The sequence below is a fragment of the Pelmatolapia mariae genome, linkage group LG16_19 (assembly GCF_036321145.2).
Source record: "Pelmatolapia mariae isolate MD_Pm_ZW linkage group LG16_19, Pm_UMD_F_2, whole genome shotgun sequence".
NCBI classification, from domain to species: domain Eukaryota; kingdom Metazoa; phylum Chordata; class Actinopteri; order Cichliformes; family Cichlidae; genus Pelmatolapia; species Pelmatolapia mariae.
In genome coordinates, this window is record NC_086241.1 from 24,911,535 (window position 1) to 24,929,954 (window position 18,420).

The 18,420-nt window shown below is 45.1% G+C and overlaps 1 protein-coding gene and 1 long non-coding RNA gene across 2 annotated transcripts; one reads left to right on the forward strand and one right to left on the reverse strand.

The window, feature by feature from the left end:
* Positions 1 to 7,868: 7,868 nt before the first annotated feature.
* On the reverse strand, positions 7,869 to 11,071 carry LOC134644490 (uncharacterized). Its single transcript, XM_063497576.1, has 3 exons — positions 10,313 to 11,071; positions 9,959 to 10,166; positions 7,869 to 9,832 (listed from the first exon to the last, which is right to left on the reverse strand). Exons 1-3 carry the CDS (start codon positions 11,069 to 11,071, stop codon positions 7,869 to 7,871), a joined length of 2,931 nt encoding a protein of 976 aa, XP_063353646.1.
* Positions 11,072 to 12,174: 1,103 nt separating this feature from the next.
* LOC134646332 (uncharacterized) lies at positions 12,175 to 15,317 on the forward strand. The gene is made up of 7 exons (XR_010096660.2): positions 12,175 to 12,576; positions 13,268 to 13,379; positions 13,691 to 13,779; positions 13,893 to 14,044; positions 14,157 to 14,189; positions 14,494 to 14,677; positions 15,151 to 15,317. It is a non-coding gene; the product is annotated as an uncharacterized LOC134646332 (long non-coding RNA).
* The last annotated feature ends 3,103 nt before the right edge of the window (positions 15,318 to 18,420 follow it).

Sequence of the window (18,420 nt, forward strand, 5' to 3'; positions counted from 1 at the left end):
TTGAGTGAAATTCAAAGTCTGGTCTTTTTCAAGTGTGGGCACCTCACAGACAGAAAACACTTGACAGCCATAAAGCCTTTGAATGAAAACAAACGCTGTTGTGACAGTGATGTAATTCATGTCTTGTTGGTATATGTATGATTTCTATACGTTGTACATCAGATAAAAACTTTGATTGTAAGATTCAGATAATTATTTAATAAAAGCTAGACATTTTAAATGAGAATAAGAAAGAAAAGTATTTCTTTGTGCCCCCCTTTCCCTGTTAATGCCCTACCTGGCCCCCTGGCAAAACTTTGCTAGACCCGCCCCTGCACAGTTACCAGCTGTCAGCTACTTAGAAAAGGATTCTGGTGTTATTTGTCTCTCAGAAACAGTTTATAACTTCCCTTTAACTCATTCATGTCACCTAAAAGGTAAACCTGTTTTTCCATCACCTGTTCAGCTCTAATGATTCAGTAAGGACATCTCCTGGTTTCATCTTTGTTTCCCTCTCACCAGATATCCAAACCGATATCATGGCCAGCAGCTTACAGCTGTGGCTCCAGCAAACATCAGCTGATACTAGAAATTAATATTAAATAAATTCTAACAACAACTGACCAAGCTTAAACACGCTGCTGTTGTTTAGCACGACATCCGCTGGGTTCCTCTTTCTGGTGCAAAGTGGGCGATAAACAAGCAAGAGACGGGACTTGTGTCAGAAATACCGATCAGCTGATCATTGATCAGTTTCATGATTGAATGAGAGAAGAGGCAGCTGACAGCATAAAGACGCAGAATAACTCCAGCTTTGTGTCTTTTTCCATTCTAGCTGAAGTACGGGACAAACTGTGTTCCTTTTCACCTCAATACGAAACGCGTAATATTTTCTCTGAATACGGGCCGATTCCGTTTTTTAAGGGGCGGTTGGCAACTCTACTAACTAACCTTATGAATAAAATAAAGTTCTCTATCAGTAACATCATAGTACCCACAGCTGTATAGAAACTCCGTCATGCTAGCTAGTACGCAGTACGAGTTATTGTAACTGACTGTAAAAAGTCAGCACAACAAAAATAAACTATAGATATAACTGTTCATTTTATGACATCTGCAAATCACGACATTCTGTTTTGTATCAAATATACCGACATGTACATTTTTCATCACATAATCCATACAGCTCTTTTCATGTGACTGCTAAAGATGTTAAAAATGAAACTGGGCAGTCAATGCACATATCAATAATACAGATTTGATGGAAAATCAAAGATAATGCAAAAGCTTGCCATCCATGTTTTCTATGCGCTAGCCATTACCACCTTGGTTTAAATGGTATATGGTTATATATTTGTGTGAGTTAGGGGTAGTGAAGGTTTGCCTGAGATGCTGACTGACTGTGTCCACCCATCTATTTGGCCCTCTGGTGCTTTGTGTTGGCTTCATTGTTGCACAGCTCCGTGACTGCAGACTTGCAAACCTATGACTACAGCCTTTGTTCTCCAGAACATAAGGCTCTAGGTTTTGTCTTTATCTGCGCTCTGAGAAACACTGTCTCTCAACAATACTCCAATAAATACTTGGCATTTTCTAGTGACATGAATATAATTTCAGATTTAAAAAAGGTTTCACATTTTTAGTTACAGTAAAAATGTAGGCAGAAAAGTTCAAAAAAATCAAATGTTGGACAGAATAACAATCATAGCTTTAAAAGTAAATACATTTTATGCAGTGGTCAATAAATTGAAGAGGTGATATTGGATAGTGCTGCTGTATTTTTTTTTTTTTTTTTTTTGCCGATCCACTTTAGAGAGGTTGAACATGAAGAATCATTCAAGGACTTTCAAGTTTGTAAATGAACGCAGTTGTCTTCACCCCATATTGAGACTCCACCTCCATTGTCTTGTTGGTCTATAGCCCAGCTCCTGGGCTATAGACCTATGTGCCCCATAGTTTACTACAAGAACTATGAGGCTGCACTAGGAACTTTGTGACTCTTCTATTACTCCCAGCTTCAGCGTTTCAGCCAATTCTCTACGGACAATTTGTCTTTTATGTTCAGGTAACCTATAGCAGGGGTCTCAAATTCAATTTAGCTGGGGGCCGCTGGAGGCAGAGTCTGGGTGAGGCTGGGCCGCATCAGGTTTTCCACAAGAAAGGCATGGTTAAAAAATTCCAATCTTCTCAAATCTCTTTATTTGTATTTTTTTAACACAAAATAAGATGAAAAATACATTTAAAAAATTAAGAATTAATAAGAAAATAAATGAATCTGTAATACGTAAATAAAATATTAATACGATTTTTTTTAGTCAGTGACCTTATGTGGTTTCTTCAGTCCTCTATATCTGCCGAATTTAGATTCAAATGTCAGTTATAACCTTCTTCTGAACATGAATGGAACACTGAAGAACATGAACTGTTCTTCTGAACATGGCTTCTCTTGCCTACTCCTTGCTGCTAGAGACCTGGCAGCGCTTCCTCTTGCATAGCCAGGCCAGATTTGACCTGAGGAAGGAAGCAGTTGAGACCCTCAGTATGTCTTGAAGATGATCATCAGTAAGTCTGGACCTGTACTTGGACTTATTGAAGTTCAAGTTGGAGAAGAGCTTTTCGCACAAGTATTAGCTACCAAAAAGGTACATGGTCCGCTTGAACATTCGGGAAAGCTGAGGGAAACTAGGGCTCAATTCTCTCAAAAATTGCCCAAGCTTGTCTGCTTTTCCACTCACCTCCTTGAACTTCGCTTTGAGTTCAGAGTTGCACTGCAGCTCAATGAGCTCCATTTGAAGCACATAAGGGGCATCTTGCACATCAAAGGAGAAGGGGTCCGCAAAAATTTGAAAGGTGGCTCTGTGTGTCCTGAAGTCTGCAAATCTGTGATCAAATTCCTCCTGTAGTCTCAAAATGACATCAACATACTTTTCACCATTGAATGGTGTGCCTGCATCCACAAGTGCCTTGCATGCTGGGAAATGGCAAAGGTTTGTCTGAGAGAGCTGGGGTTTCCATAACGCAAGTTTTCTGGAGAATGCTCTCACGCTGTCATAGGCAGCACTGACAAGTTTCCCCTGGCCTTGTAACTTCTTGTTCAGTGCATTAAGCTCATGTGTTAGATCAACAAGAAAAGCTAAGTACATGAGCCATTTGGGATCACTTAGCACAGGAACACCAACTCCATCCTTCTCCATGAAGGCTTTCACTTCTGCTCTCAACTCAAAAAATCTCTTCAATACGTTTCCCCTGCTGAGCCAACGTACCTCGGTGAAGTAGAGCACATCCCCATATTCTGACTCCATTTCTTCTAAAAAAGCACGGAACCTTCGATGCTTTAAGTCCCTGGATCTGATTTTGTTGATGCATTTCACAACAATAGACATCACATTGTCAAACTTAAGGCATTTGTTGCAAAGGACCTTCTGATGGATAATGCAGTGCAGAGCAATGGCCTCCTCCACCCCTTCCTCCTCCAGTTTTTTTTTAACAAGTGCCAAGTGTCCATTTTTCCTCCCTGTCATTGATGGCGCTCCATCTGTTGTTATTCCAACAAACCTCTTCCATGGCAAACCAACATTCTCAATGACATTGCACTGCTTGTGAAATATGTCCTGAGCGGTGGTCTGGCCATGATTTGGAATTACTGTGAGCAACTCCTCCATCACTTCAAAACTGTCATCAACACCACGGACATACATTGCAAGCTGGGCAGTGTCGGTGATGTCTGTGGTTTCACCAAGAGCAACTGAGTATACACTGAAACATTTGTCTTTCTCACACAGTTGGTCATAAATGTCATAAATGTGATCTGCTACGGTGTTGGCAGAAAGGCTGATATTGCTCAACTGGCCTTTCTTTTCCGGACAGACTATATTTGTAGCCTGCAATATGCACTTTTTGACAAATTCCCCTTCTGTGAATGGCTTTCCTGCTTTAGCAATCATCTCACTACCAACGTAGCTAGCTTCAACTGCTGCATTATTCTCTTTTGTTGCTTTCTTGAAGAAATCTTGCTGCCTCAGTAGATATGTTTTAAGATTAGCAACCCGGTTGGCTCTCTCAACTCCCTGTTATTTTGCATACACCTCAGCATCTCTAGTTGTGTAATGACATTTTAAATTGTATTCCTTGTGCACTGCAACTTTCTCTGTGCAAATAAGACACGTCGGGGTGCCCCTGTGCTCAACAAAGAAATATGGCATTTCCCACTTTTCCTGAAATTGCCAGTGCTCATCACCAACCTTTCTCTTCACTGCAGGCTTTGAAAAAGACATGTTTGGGGCTATGTAACATATAATTCTACTTGGTGACACTGTCGCATTGAAGTTTCAATCAAGCATTTAGCCGACGGACGGGCAACATCTCAACGCAAAGACAACGTCATTTCCCTGTCCTTTTTCTTGTAACCGTAGCACGGCGATCGGTGGATAAAAAGCCGATAGCAGTCTCCTTTGTTTTTACGCGTGTTCATGTCTTTCATGATCACATGATCACCGTGGCATTTGTAGATGGGATAGCAAGCGCAAAAAAGGCGACTGCTAATGGACTGTTATACGCCTGGTTGTTGTTACAGGAAAAAGAAGCGGAAATGACACCGTGACATATAACAAATAACATCACCTGTTTTTGATGTTATTTGTTTTGACTACTTTTAAATTATATTGAAATATATGTAATGTTCATGTGTGCGGCAATGCAAACAGAGTGATGCAAGTAAAAAACATCAACCCACAAATTACAGTGCGACCCTATAATTAGTCCGGGTTACCGGGGACTATTATTTGCCGATGAACAGGTGTTGCTATATGACTGCAGACTAAATTGGGCTGCATTGAGTTCCTTACTTTTCTTTTATCCCGCCGCGTATGCATCACTTTGAGAGTTAATATGAGGTCTCTCTCTGTGACAAAATAAATCAAAGTCCCACTGACGTGTGTGTATAAATCTATATATGTATAATTTTCCCCTGGGCATCAACTTAAAAAAACCCTTTTTTTAAAGTGTTGTGAATGCAGCGCGCTGGGGCGAATGTCCGCGTTTGCCCAATAGAAAGGAGACAGCCATCCAGACACAGAATAAAAAGAAAATACTCCAGGGCAATGCTGCTGTAACTTTTACTCATTGAGAAATATTTCCCTGCTTGCATCAAGCCCGGCTGATGTCCTCCGAGATCCATATCCCACCGTGATTGGTGGGTTAGTTCAGCTCCGCACATAATGCTGTAAAGCGTCATACATTATCAAACTTGCGAGCCGCACTAACATTAAATTTTTATATAAAGGCGGGGGCCAAAAACTATTGTTCTGCGGGCCGCGAGTTTGAGACCCCCTGACCTATAGGGTCGTGAATGCACCATCACACCTGGGTGTGTTTCAAAATGATGCTCTATGGAATTGGAGCTGGGTAAGGTGGACAACACGTCCTTAAAATGCTATTGCAATGCAAAAACATCCACTATGTGGGCCTGTTTGACATGGTTATCACAACAGAGGTAGGTGGGAATGATGACTTTTAGTACCTCCAGGCTCAACTTGTCTCTTTACTTAACCAGGCTCATGAGAGAAGCTATTTCAGCCTCTCTTCAAGTTTTTTGGAAATTAAGGTGATATACCTGTGCAGCTCCTTCCCTGCACAACTGTATCATTTCATAGTTGATGTCTTCCAGTGGCTATGCAACTGCAAACAGCCCTTGCCACTTGGCAAGTAACTTTGAGCTAGAAGAAGGGACTAATGCAAGCACTTTACCTCCTGTTGAAAATTGCCTGAGTCTACTCCCTCTGCTGTACAGTCGCTGCTGACGTTATTGGGCCTGGAGCAAATTTTCTCATGATGACCTCTCAGTTTTCTTTAATTAGGTCCAACACGTCCCGCAGCTTCCTGCAGAACAGTAATTCAAAGGAAGAAAATCCCGTCTAGGGAACCTCCCTGACTCCAAACAACAGAGGGTCTAACCAGCGATCCCAGTGCACTCATCCTCGTGAATGAAGTAACGAATCATGGACTTTAAAATCTTATTCAGCCTCTCCACCAACCTGTCAGTGTGAGGGTGGTGGATACTGGTCTGAACAGACTTAATACCCAGTAATTCTTACAGTTCTTTTAGTGTGCAAGACATGAACAATGTGCCCTGGTCAGTCAGTTTCTCTTTCGGGATGGCAGACTGGGAGATGACCTGAAAAAGTACCTGTGCTACAATGTTTGCAGATATAATGTGCCACAGCACAGCTTCAGGATATTGTGTTGCATAATACACCTGAACTCATACAAAGTGATATTCACGTGCACTCTTCTTTCAATGTCCTGATGAAGCCCATACCAATGCACCCAAAGGGACCTCCATTAACAGTAATGGTGCTTTTGGAATGGCTGGCTGGCTGGTTAACCAGCTGACACTCTGGGCAGGATGCGCACCATTGGCGCACATCTGCTCAGATGCTCGGGCAATAAATTCTGGCCATTATTCGCTCCAGAATTTTGTCATATCATTGGGTTACTTAACGTAATCCCTGGTTCTTTGATAACAGAGTGAGGTGTTTCACTATGGGAATCGTCTCGGCGTGACCAACTACGGAAGCTCCAATGACACCACGTCTGTCTATGACAGACCTGTCGAGCCGTGCTCAGGGCTCCGCCCCCTCATTCTAACACGGCCGACCAGCTCCTCCTAACTCATTCCAAGCAGATTTCTTTCCGTGCCTAAGCAAGGAGGGAAGTGTTGGTGAAACACCTCACTCTGTTATCAAAGAACCAGGGATTACGTTAAGTAACCCAACGTTCTTTTTCTAACTTCGCTCGGTGTTTCACTATGGGAGATATGGCCCACTCCCGGACTGCGCCAGCTCCCGAAGCTACTCTCCAGTACTACTTCAGGCTCTCAGGTCGAACCTGAAGCACCAGAATCCAGCACTGCCTGAGCCAGGGATGACTGTGCAACATCCAGCCGATAAAACCGGACAAACGTGTGCAGCGTATCCCAGCTTGCTGCCGCACAAATATCCTGGACTGATACACCTCTGAACAAAGCCCAGGATGTGGCCACAGCCCTAGTGGAGTGAGCTCGGAGTCCCGGGGGGGCCTGCGAGCCCTTACAGCTATAAGCCAGAGCTATGGCCTCTACAATCCAATGAGCTAGCCTCTGGCCCTTGTGAGGGGAGGCCCAGGAAACAAACTGCTGATCCGACTTCCTGAGTCCAGCTGTTCTGTCAACATAAGTCCCCAAGGCCCGCACAGGGCACAAAGTGTTCAGCCTCTGCTCCCTCTCTGAAGAGAATGGAGTGGGGTGAAAAGCCAGGAGCTCTACTGTAGAGCACCTGTATGACGTTTCCAACACTTTAGGGACAAAGGCTGGGTTAGGCCTCAGGCGTGCTTTAGTGAGTCCCGGGGCGGGCTGTAGACAAGAGGGGTGAATAGACAGAGTCTGTAATTCACTAACTCGCTTGGCTGTGGTTAGAGCCAACAGCAGAGTGGTTTTAAGAGAGAGAAACTTCAACCCCACTGCCCCAATAGGCTCAAAGGGGTGGTGGGAGAGGGTGTCTAAAACGACTGACAGATCCCATAAAGGGACCAGTGGTCTAGAAACTGGGAGCGTTCGACGCGCCCCTCTCATGAAGCGACATACAAGGGGGTGCTTACCGGCACGTTTATCACCAAACCCCATGTGGCAGGCTGAAATAGCTGCTAGACCTTTATAGTGGAAAAAGCTCTCCTTTTGTCCAGCAAGTCTTGAAGAAAACACAACAGCTCCACCACTGAACACTGAAAAGGGATAATCTGCTTTTCATGGCACCACTCTTCAAAAACACGCCATTTACTGCTGTAAATGGAACGAGTGGAGGAGGCTCTGGCATTCTGAATGGTTTCAATAACCTTCGGAGGCATGCCTGCTGCCTTCAAATTCCACCTTTCACGGGCCAGGCCCAGAGAGCAACCTGGTCTGGATGGGGATGGTATATCTCCCCACGCGCCTGAGACAGAAGGTCCTTGCGGATGTGGAGTTGCCATGGCTCGTCCACCAGAAGCTGGATGATTTCTGCTATCCAGTGTTTGGATGGCCACCGTGGAGCTATCAAAATCAGTGACAGCCCCTGATCCCTCACTCTGGTCAGTGTTGGGGAGATCAGGCTGAGGGGAGGGAAAGCATACAGCAGAGTTTTTGGCCATGGATGGGCCAGCGCATCCACGCCCAGTGGTGCATCTGCGTCTGACAGGAAGAAAAACAGAGGGCACTGTGTGTTTTCTCGCGAGGCGAAGAGATCTACGGCAGCCCGGCCGTATCTCTGCCAAATCTGCTCCACCACCTGTGGGTGAAGCCTCCATTCTCCGAACAGTGGGTTTCCTCTGGACAGGAGGTCCGCCCCCCTGTTCAGAATTCCTGGCACGTGAGTTGCCTGAAGAGAGAGGAGCGGAGTGCTGCTCCACACAATTATTTCCCTGGCTAACCTGTGTAGCTGCCGGGAACGGGTGCCGCCCTGGCGGTTGATATAAGCAACTACAGTGAAGTTGTCTGTTTTCACTAAAACATGTTGTCCCTGGAGATACGGCAGAAAATGCTGTAAGGCTAGCAGCACCGTGCGGAGCTCCAGCACATTTATGTGATTCAGAGCGAGTCTCTGTGGCCAAACGCCATTCACTGCTCTGCCCATCATAGTTGCACCCCAACCTGACAGGGATTCATCTGTGGTCAGCGTCACCCTGGATGATACTGCCCCGACAGGTACCCCCGCAGCGAGAGCTGTCTGGCTCCTCCAAGGCCGGAGAGCCGCGATACACGACTGCGTTATTTTTACACCACGACTGAGATGTCGGCGAGGGCACAGCTGCAGAGAAGCGACCCACCGCTGAAAATCTCTCATCATAAGCAGCCCCAAATGTACCACCGATATCACCGAGGCCATGAGGCCGAGGAGGCGGAGACAGAGTCGGAACCGCACAACTTTCCCCAGCTGAAAACGGGAAAGACAGTGAGTGAAGGATGCGATCCTCTGCTCTGAAAGTGCGATACGATAAGAGATGGAGTCTATTCTGAGCCCCAGATACTCTGTAAACTGTGTGGGTTCCAAGTGGCTCTTTTCCAGGTTGATTGTGAACCCAAGCTCCGTGAGGTGATTCACTACCACCTCGGAGTCTTTGATCGCCTGCTCGCGCGATCGTGAGCATATTAGATAATCGTCTATGTAAGAGAATATTCTGATGCTGCTGTTCCTTAACGGAGACAGCGCTGCCTCCACACATTTGCTGAACACCCTCGGGGCTAAGGATAGCCCGAATGGGATAGTTTGAAACTCGTACGCTATGCTCTGATAAGCGAACCTGAGATATTTCCTGTGTGGAGGATAAATGGCGATGTGAAAATATGCGTCTGATAGGTCGATTGTGACAAACCAATCGCCTGTGTGAATTGAGCGACAAAGCGTCTTGTGTGTGAGCATTCTGAACGTGTACTTTCTCAAATGCTTGTTTAACACACGCAGATCCAGAATAGAACGGAGTGACGTTCCGTCCTTTTTCGGGATGAGGAAATAGCGGGAGTAAAAGCCCTGCTGAGCTTCTTCGCTCGGAACCGCACTGATCGCCTGTTTGTGTAAAAGGAAGGATATTTCCTCCTCCAGCACATTCGTTGAATCGCCACTGGCCACCGAAGCTAACACTCCGCCGAATCTCGGTGGTTTTACAGCAAACTGTAGTCTGTAACCATGGGAAATGGTTGACAAGACCCAGGGATGAACTGCGCATGCGTGCCACCGCTCCAGCCGCGCTGCGAGCGGGCCTCTGAAGACGCGGTAGTGTGACGTCACCCCTGTCTCCCGGAAGGAGTTGGGGCTCTCCCCCTCGGGAAGAGCGTGAGCTCCCTGCTCTGGGCACAAAGACAAATGGCAGTGATTTTCTTTTGATTTTATTTTGAAACTGGGGGGATATTCTGCCCTTGGCAAACTGCCTGGCTGCAGAAATGCACATTTTATTTCTTTTGTTACCCCCAAACCACAGTGAAGTGTCTGGTGACTCTGGGCAGTGCTTGGTGACACAGACAGAGTGCTTAGGAGTGCTTGGTGACACTGCGCCATTTGTCCACAAGTTTGTCCTCCCTGAACTGGAGGAGGAGACTGAGAGGGTGCTCCTGGTGAACTGGAAACTTCCGGAGACCCTGAACCTTGGAGTGATTTGGTTACCCCTTCTAACACCTTCCTTCTCTTTGGGGGAGAAGAGAGGGGTGACACAAAATGTTGCAGGTGTGCTAGGCTGACCGCTTCTTTTTCCCCTCTGCATAGAGTGACGGCTTGTTCTTTGCAGCAGCTGCTGCAAAGGAATGCTTGCCCCAAGGTCTTTGGTTCTCTACCTTGGCCTGGTGGGCACCCTGCAGGCCACCTGCTCCTCTCTGCATTCTGACCCCACTCTGTCTCCCTCTCACAGCTGCTGCTGTTGCGGCAAAGCCAGCTCTTGGCACCTGCTGGGGCTGAGAGTTAGGTTTTCTGGGTAAGCAGAGGTTGAATGCTTCTCCCTCCTGCTTTCTGCGGGTGCTTGTTTCTCTCATTCTCTCCAGGGCTGGGCCAAAGAGACCCTTGGTTGGGTCATAGGCTGCATCCATGACCTCAGCCTTCTGAGCATCACCTAGGCCTGACAGGTTTAGCCACAAGGCTCTCTCACCCGAGACTGCAAGGCCCATGACACGGCCACACCCTTGGACTGCTCCCCTGGAGGAGCGAAGAATGAGATCATTAACCACGCAGATTTCATCCCAGAGGGCTGGGTTCGGGGAACCTGAGTCAAGCTGACGGCCCATGTCTTCCAGAATTTCTGCCTGATATGCTGATAGCAGTGTGACTGCATTAAGCGAGCATACTGACTGTGCAGCATATTTGTACATCCTTTGATAAATAGATGCCGTGAGGCGATCTATCTTGTTGGGCAAAGAAATGCTAGAAGAAGCTAGGATTGCTCTGCGGTTAGGGTGAAGGTGATACGCCACTGAAGGCTCCACTGCTGGGGGTTCGGTCAGCCCCAGTTCACCCATCCCCTGGATCTCAAGCTTAGAGCAGCCCTTGGTCGGAAGCTTGCTTTTAAAAGGGCTTGACCAATAGCGACTCATTTCTTTCATGCGGGCCGTGACTGCTGGCAGAAGCTGCTTCAATGGCGGCAAGGCTGGTGGGAGCCTCTTGCCGTCATACAGGTCGCGTTCTGCCCCTTCGGCATCCTGGGCGGCTGGTCATGGGATGCCTAGCTTGGCAGCAGCCCGTTTGCAGACCTTGTACAAATTGCTGTCCACCGGGGGTGCAACTTCAGCCCCACTCGGTGGCCTGGACTGCTGGGGAGGAAAGGTAGAGTCATCCTCCTGTTCCTCATCCATGTCCTCCAGGTCGAGGAGGTCGGAATCGGCATCGCCCTCTGCGTCCCCGCCACCCGGCTCACCCACGTTTTGATCGAGGAGGTCCTCGAACGATGGGGGCATGCGCGGGGACTCTTCTTCCATCATGTCCGCCCAGCTTGTGGAGGCTCGCGGATGACGGATATCGCTCGTAGCAGTAGCAGCCGACAGGCAGGGGTCCTGACTGTTCGTTACTGCTACTCTCAGCCTCCTTTCCAGGACTTTCTCTGGCATCAAAGCACAGTGTGGGCATCCCTGAGGGTCCGCCAGTGAAGCCTGAGCATGCTTGGCACCCATACAGACGATGCACATTGGATGAGGGTCCCTGCCCGAGATGGTAGCACCGCATGATGCGGGGCACGGGCGGGATGCAGCCTCTTTGGCCTTCGGCTCCGACCTTTTGGCGGGAGTAGGAGCCAGAGACATGGTTAGCGGAAAGGGGTGAGACTAGGCTACACCAGGCTCGTCTCGACACGTTAGCCCCTAAGTAGCTAGGACTAGCAGCGGGTGTTAAATCCGAGCTAGTCGCCGCGGGAATCAGCTCGTCGTGACACGTTAGCTGCACTCCGCTAGCCAATATCGTTAGCAACTTAATGCTAACCAAACCTAGGTCGACTAACAAGCTAATGCTAGTGAGACGCTACCCAGATAGCAAGACGACATTGAATCTATGTTGATTTTTCATCCGAACCGTCGTATATGGTCGGGGTTGAAATGCCAATGTTGTAACAACATTGAAATACTGTGGTAAACCGACAGTCTTACTATAGAGACGTTGTAACGATGTTGATTCACTGTTGTTTTTTTGTCATTGATATTTGATCTATTTATAGTCGACCAGGTGACAACAACAACGTCGAGAAAACGTCTATTTATAGTTGACGATCATTCGGCTCTGGTCACCATCAAAAACCATCGATTTGTAGTTGAGCATTAAATTGCATTGCAACTGATCGGGTATAAAGTACCAGAGAAAGTAGATTTATTGTTCATTTGTTATCAATGACTTGGTCTAGTTCACCAGCTTTAAAAAATCGTGTCTACGTGCAATTTATGTATAGTTGACCGGGAAATTAAAGCAGCGATCACTTGGACTATTCCACAGCACCCCTCTCACATTGGTACATCCCCCCAGGTCTTCTACAGTAGAGCGGGACATTTGATTTACTCTCAGCGGAATTGACCGGAGAAGGCATCAGTTCATGCACTGCACTGGCCTGCACCACGATTAGTATAAGGTAAGAATGAATGATTTTTTTTTCCTACTCGTTATTTCCATGTTTGCATTTGAATAACAGTAAAAAACTCGTTAATGTTGTACATTAACAAGTTTTTTACAATTATTTACGTTGCTCCCACAAAATGTGGGAGCCCGAAATTGTGTCCATACTTCTTACAATCCGGCAACAAATAAATTGCACTGCGAACAAAGTATATCAACAAAGAAAACATTTTCGTTTCATAATTTCTTCGTTATATTCCCTTACAAAGCTAGCTTTAACGCTTCGAGGTTTCCTTTGTTCTTGCCGTCGCCTCGGCGCTTGACCCAGACTTTCGCTCTGTAGTTGCGTAGTACTACAAAAAATTCTAAATCTGTGATATATGATTGATAAACGCAAAGTTAACTGTATAAACGTGTTCAATGACTTTGTTACTTTTAATGATTGGAGAGCACTCGCTTCAATTCGCACACGAACACTTTAGACTCAGTTTGAAAGCTCACGCAGCATGCCCACGTGACTGTACGTTGCATGCTCACCTAACTTTAAGTTGCACGCGTACATGACTTTCCGTTTGTGCCTTGAATAATGAATAAGGCTACGTCCACACGTACCAGCGTATTTTTGAAACCGCTGATTTTTCTATGCGTTTGCACCTTTTGTCCACACGTAATGTATGTCTGGCCGTACATTGTGTTTGTATTTCCAGGCACATTTCACGAAGCAGAACGCAGTCTTCAGAGATATCCACGTGAACGCTGTGATACGTCTGACCTTCAGTCCGAAGAAGAAACCCAGACCAGTCTTAAAAGAAAGCACAAGTAAAACCTTTTTATTCACAAACATATCTTTGATTGTTAAGAATTTATGATCTTGTCTTTTATACATATCTGTGGTGCTTGCATACTGCAATATCGCCACATAATATAGTCCAAAAAGTGGAAGTTTGTAAACTTTTTAAAAATGCAAAGCCGTGTACACTTGTGCACTTCAAAAATTCATTGTATACTGTACCTTCTTGCACGTCTCTGTTTCCTGTGTGTGTTGTTAGAAATCAAACTAACTTTAGGAAACAATATGCCAAAAGCATATTTACAATTACTTAAGACCGTTTTTAATTTATTTTCTTTAGACCAAATCCCCTGTACACATATACGGACTCAGAGGATGAGCAGCCTACAAAAAAACGGTTTCCCCAGGCCCCTCGAGTGAAAATACCAGGTAATAAAATACTGTCTAGTGTCTGTGTACATATCTGTGTCTGACACAAGGAAACTTTTTTGACAAGTTGTCTGTATTCTTAAATACTTAAAAAATTATCTTTTTCTAAACAGCCCTCATCACTCCGCAGTCTGCCCCCCAGCCCACTGATAGCAACCATCATAATGCCCCACCCAGCTTCCGGCACCTTTCGCCACTCCGGCACAAACCGACACAGCTTTGCGATCTCCCCAGCATGCAGAGTCTGATGTCTTCCCTATAGATGGTATGCTTTTAAAAAAGCTTTAAAGCTGCATCACAATGTCATTGTACTCTTATCTTCAAAACACCAGTTTATACTCCTGAATGTCATCTTGTTGTGATTTTTTTTCCTGTAGATTCCAGAGACTCTGTGAGGCCACTATTGCAAGGCAAGTTTGAAAATCTTGGAATTTCACAGTTTACATGGTATAACAAATATATGTGACAGGCAAAAACTAGTAAACACTTTTAGCATTTACAAGAACTAACAAATGAATATCCAACAAAAGGGAATAGAAATACATTGTACTGCCAATACTTTGGTTTATTCTTTGTATGACTTGAAAATCAGGCTTTAGGGAAAACCAAATGACATGTTTCTATCATCAATTACATGAAGTAAACACACAAGCACTTGCATACACATTTAAGACATGAGACACGCTAATTCCATCTCTTAAAATGTGTCTATAGGTGAGACGCTTTGCGTTGATTGGTGCTGCTGGACCACACTGGAGGTGCGAGTCCGCCGTGTAATGGTTTATGCCATTACAAAGGAGCTGGCCTCTGTACTCAACTGGGCAGGGAAAAAATACCAAGGACCAGACAAAGCAAAAAAGGGCATTTAAAGAGACAGCGCTGTGCAGATGCATATTTGGTAAGTTTTAACATTTATTGTAGTTTTATGAGCCTAAAGTGAACAATAAAGGGATCAATTGATGTGCTGGGTGCATTTCACATTTCCTATGTCCGGTTTTTGCTATATTACTTTGTCTTTCTTAATAACAAGACTTTCATGTCCGGTTAATCTGGAGATGGAGTCTTTGGTCTTCGGCTTGTTTTGTCCTCGGGTTGTACACTTTGTACAGCCCGAGGACCCCATGTTTTCTTTTTTTTTTTTTAAAGGATACATGGCACACCATGCTAAGACATATCACATTTTCAGCTTATAGCTCTTTGGGAATCAAATGCGGCAGTTTGCTGATTTCCGCCTGGTGACTTTCATGTTTATTAGCCTAGGAGTTTACATACTTTCTCCCTGCTGAAGACAATTAACAAGAGCTTATTCATGTGCTCTAATTCCCTATTTTTGTCTTTGTTTTTTTGTGTGTGTGTCTATTTTTGTCCTAGATGGCCTGGCGCAGCAGGTAGGGGCGAACTCTATGTCTGAGTTGGTCTTTGCTCAAGCAGTCCAGAAATGGCTCAGATATGCTCCAGATCGTACGGGTGGCACGCAGGACGCACATCATCTGTCCCCATCCCGGAGTAAATAATAAAAAGTGACGTGAAACATAGAAATGTAAATAGGAAACTTTGTCTTTTAATAAAGTATTTTGCAAATGATACATGTCTATTGACCTTTTTTGTTTTTGTTTTTGTTTTTTTTTTCAATAAAAAGCAACTGTGCGAAAGAGGTGGAAAATCAACACCATAGCTCAACAGTGTTTCAATATCAGAATCTGACATTGTTTCAATGTCAACAGTGTTAGAAAATATAACATCGAATCAATGTCAGGTTTCAACATTGATTCAACATCAAAACCTGACGTTGTTTCAACATTAAAAATGGGTGCAAGAGTGACGTTGGGTCAACGTCAGATCTCAACGTTGGTTCAATGACATTGCCTGATATTGACTCAACATTGTTTCAATGTTTCCTTGCTATCTGGGTAATGTGGTTCGTGGCCTGCTAACAAGTTAATGCTAGCCGGACACTGAACGAACAGCTTGCCGTAACGCGTTAGCCCGAGTTACACAACGTTGGCTACCTCGCTAACTAAAACCAGGAACCGCTGGGACAGCTCGCCAGACGCGGTTGCTGTTCCACAGTGCAACTCTAAGTATACTTCTTTTGAAGGACTTACTCAGCACGATCCAAACTGGAACCGGAAAAACTCCGTTCGGCAACGTACTCCTACACGGGACGCCTGAGAACTGTTAAGCAGCTAATCAAGTTAGCCTGGATGTGCTGAGGGAGCTCAAAGTAGTTTCTCACGGGAAGAAAGCGAGAATGAGTTAGGAGGAGCTGGTCGGCCGTGTTAGAATGAGGGGGCGGAGCCCTGAGCACGGCTCGACAGGTCTGTCATAGACAGACGTGGTGTCATTGGGGCTTCCGTAGTTGGTCACACCGAGGTGATTCCCATAGTGAAACACCGAGCGAAGTTAGAAAAAGAACCATATGCTTTACCATGGGGTTATAACAAGCCGCCTGTAAAATAATTTCCCGGTGACTTTTAGTCACCAAAAACTGGGTGTGTTCCTCTTCTGTAAGAGTGTCCCAACTCACTCAATAAAGCCTATCTTTAATCTGTACAAAAAGCTGGTCGTTCAGTGCTGTGTCAGTGCATACCATTTGACCATAAATTTTCATCACTTGGTCAAAGACTGAGCATAGAGTTTCATCAAGAGACTGCTCAAATGGGAAATCGCCCATGGAGTGAATCACTGGAGGCCCTGCCATCTCCTCCTCTTCAGAGTTAGTGCCGAATGACCTTGCATCACTGCTGAGTGCAGCGGAGACACTACATGTACATGTGCATGTACTACAAGATCATGGACACATCCCCACACATTGACCCAAAAGGTTATTAAACCCTGGCCAATCTGTTCCCAGAATTAAGGGATGTGTCAGGCACGAGCTAACTGCAGCACTATGCATTTTCCCCTTATATTTTATTTGCAGTGGCACTATGGGATGTTTGTGTATGTCCCCATGTACACACCTAACCTCCACCCACTCTGCCTCCAACAATGTCCCTGACCGAACCAGGGTTTTGTGGACCAGGGACTTGTACAGCCCAAGTCCACCATGGCGTGGCATATACCCCTATGACATCTTACCGGAAAACTATACATCTCTTCCTGAACGGGTGGAAGGTGTTGGAGCCCCAGCAACATGGAACACCTGACCCAACTCCATTAGCGGACACTCAGAGGAGGTGTCCCGTTCACCCACGTCTCCAACACTCCTGAGTCAGTCATCCTGTGCAGGACCACAGCATGGCAATGAGAAAGAGACGATGGCAGAGAAGAAGCACCAGACAGAGTGTCCAGGTTTTCTAACTCTTGCATCTGCTGGTTGCCCTGGTCCTGCAGTGCCTCTAGGTGCTTGTGCTGCGTCACCACCTGCTCCAGGCGAATGGCTGCCAGCTCCGGCACTATCTGAGCCAGGCTGTGTACTGGCTGCACGAGCTCTGCATAAGATATCTTGTTCATCATTTAACACCACTGTGAACAGGAAGGCTGTGAAAACTCTTATAATTATTGTTTCAAAAACTGTCATGTGCTTGCAGCAGCTTTGGAGCCATTGAGACCTGCACAGTTCTCACAGTTTAATCGTTTTTTATAATTAAAAATGGCCTAATGGCAACATATATCTTACATTTAGTTGAAAAGCCTCCTGTACAATATACAGAAGACTTCAATCATAATTCGAAGCTTGTAATACAGAGTTTACTGAGAGTAAGAAGGGCAAAAGCACTGTGTGGTTAAGAAGGCAGCAGATGGCTGGGAACCAAAAACTGTTGAAGAAATTGTTTTGCTTATTCACTGTATTTGGTTCATAAATGTACATTTCAATGTGACTCAGCAACCTCACCTTCTAACAACTCTCATGTTGTGTTAGCAGGACTAGATTGTGGTCAGCTCTGCCAAGGAGTGGGGCAGTGATAGAGAGGCAGTGCAGTACAGTAAAAACATGAGTTTCAAAAATTACTAACATTTCTCATGTTCATTGTTTAGTATAGTATGCTTGTAATATTTAACTGGCTAAATACTTTTTAAAAGCCACCTTTGCATTCTAATATTAAACAGCATTGTAAAGTGCTATGTAAAATTAAGCCACTTCATAAGGTACTTCATTAGGTACACCTCTCCATTTACTTCTTAATGCAAATATCTATTTAGACAATCACATGGCTCCTGTGTGCCATGTGATTGTGTGGATAAACTGTAAGGCTGTATGTGGAGAAAACCACACGTATCCATGCAGGCCCAAATGGGTGTGCTCACACAAATAAACAGATAAGCTGTCTGTAAACCTGCCTGATTTCCAGTCATATGTCAGCACAAATTAAGGGTTTCTGAGGAATAGCTATCAACTAAAAGAGTAGAAAGTTATTTTTTGGAAGACAGTGAACTAAATAGTATGCTGGCAAACAAAACCAAATACACAGATTCAGACTGTCACTGCTGGAGCATAACAATGTCTCTGATATGAGTCCCTAATGGCGATATATGAGATATGAGAACACTTAACAACTTTTAAAACAAATTGCTAACATGTTCCCAGATGTTTTTTTAAATGTAAGATGCAAAACGGAAGTGTATGGGTCATCAGTAACAAATGTTACAGTAACATAAACTTGTGGTATAAACTAGAAAATGAGAACTCTAAAACTT

Bases quoted from the DNA above. Each gene is read 5' to 3' on its own strand.
- LOC134644490 (XM_063497576.1), bottom strand. From the start codon at position 11,071: ATGAAAGAAATGAGTCGCTATTGGTCAAGCCCTTTTAAAAGCAAGCTT. The intron at 10,167-10,312 runs GTAGAGAACCAA...TCTCCCCCAAAG, and splicing joins AGGGTGCCCACCAGGCCAAG to AGAAGGAAGGTGTTAGAAGG. The intron at 9,833-9,958 runs GTTTGGGGGTAA...CTTTGTGCCCAG, and splicing joins TCACCAGACACTTCACTGTG to AGCAGGGAGCTCACGCTCTT.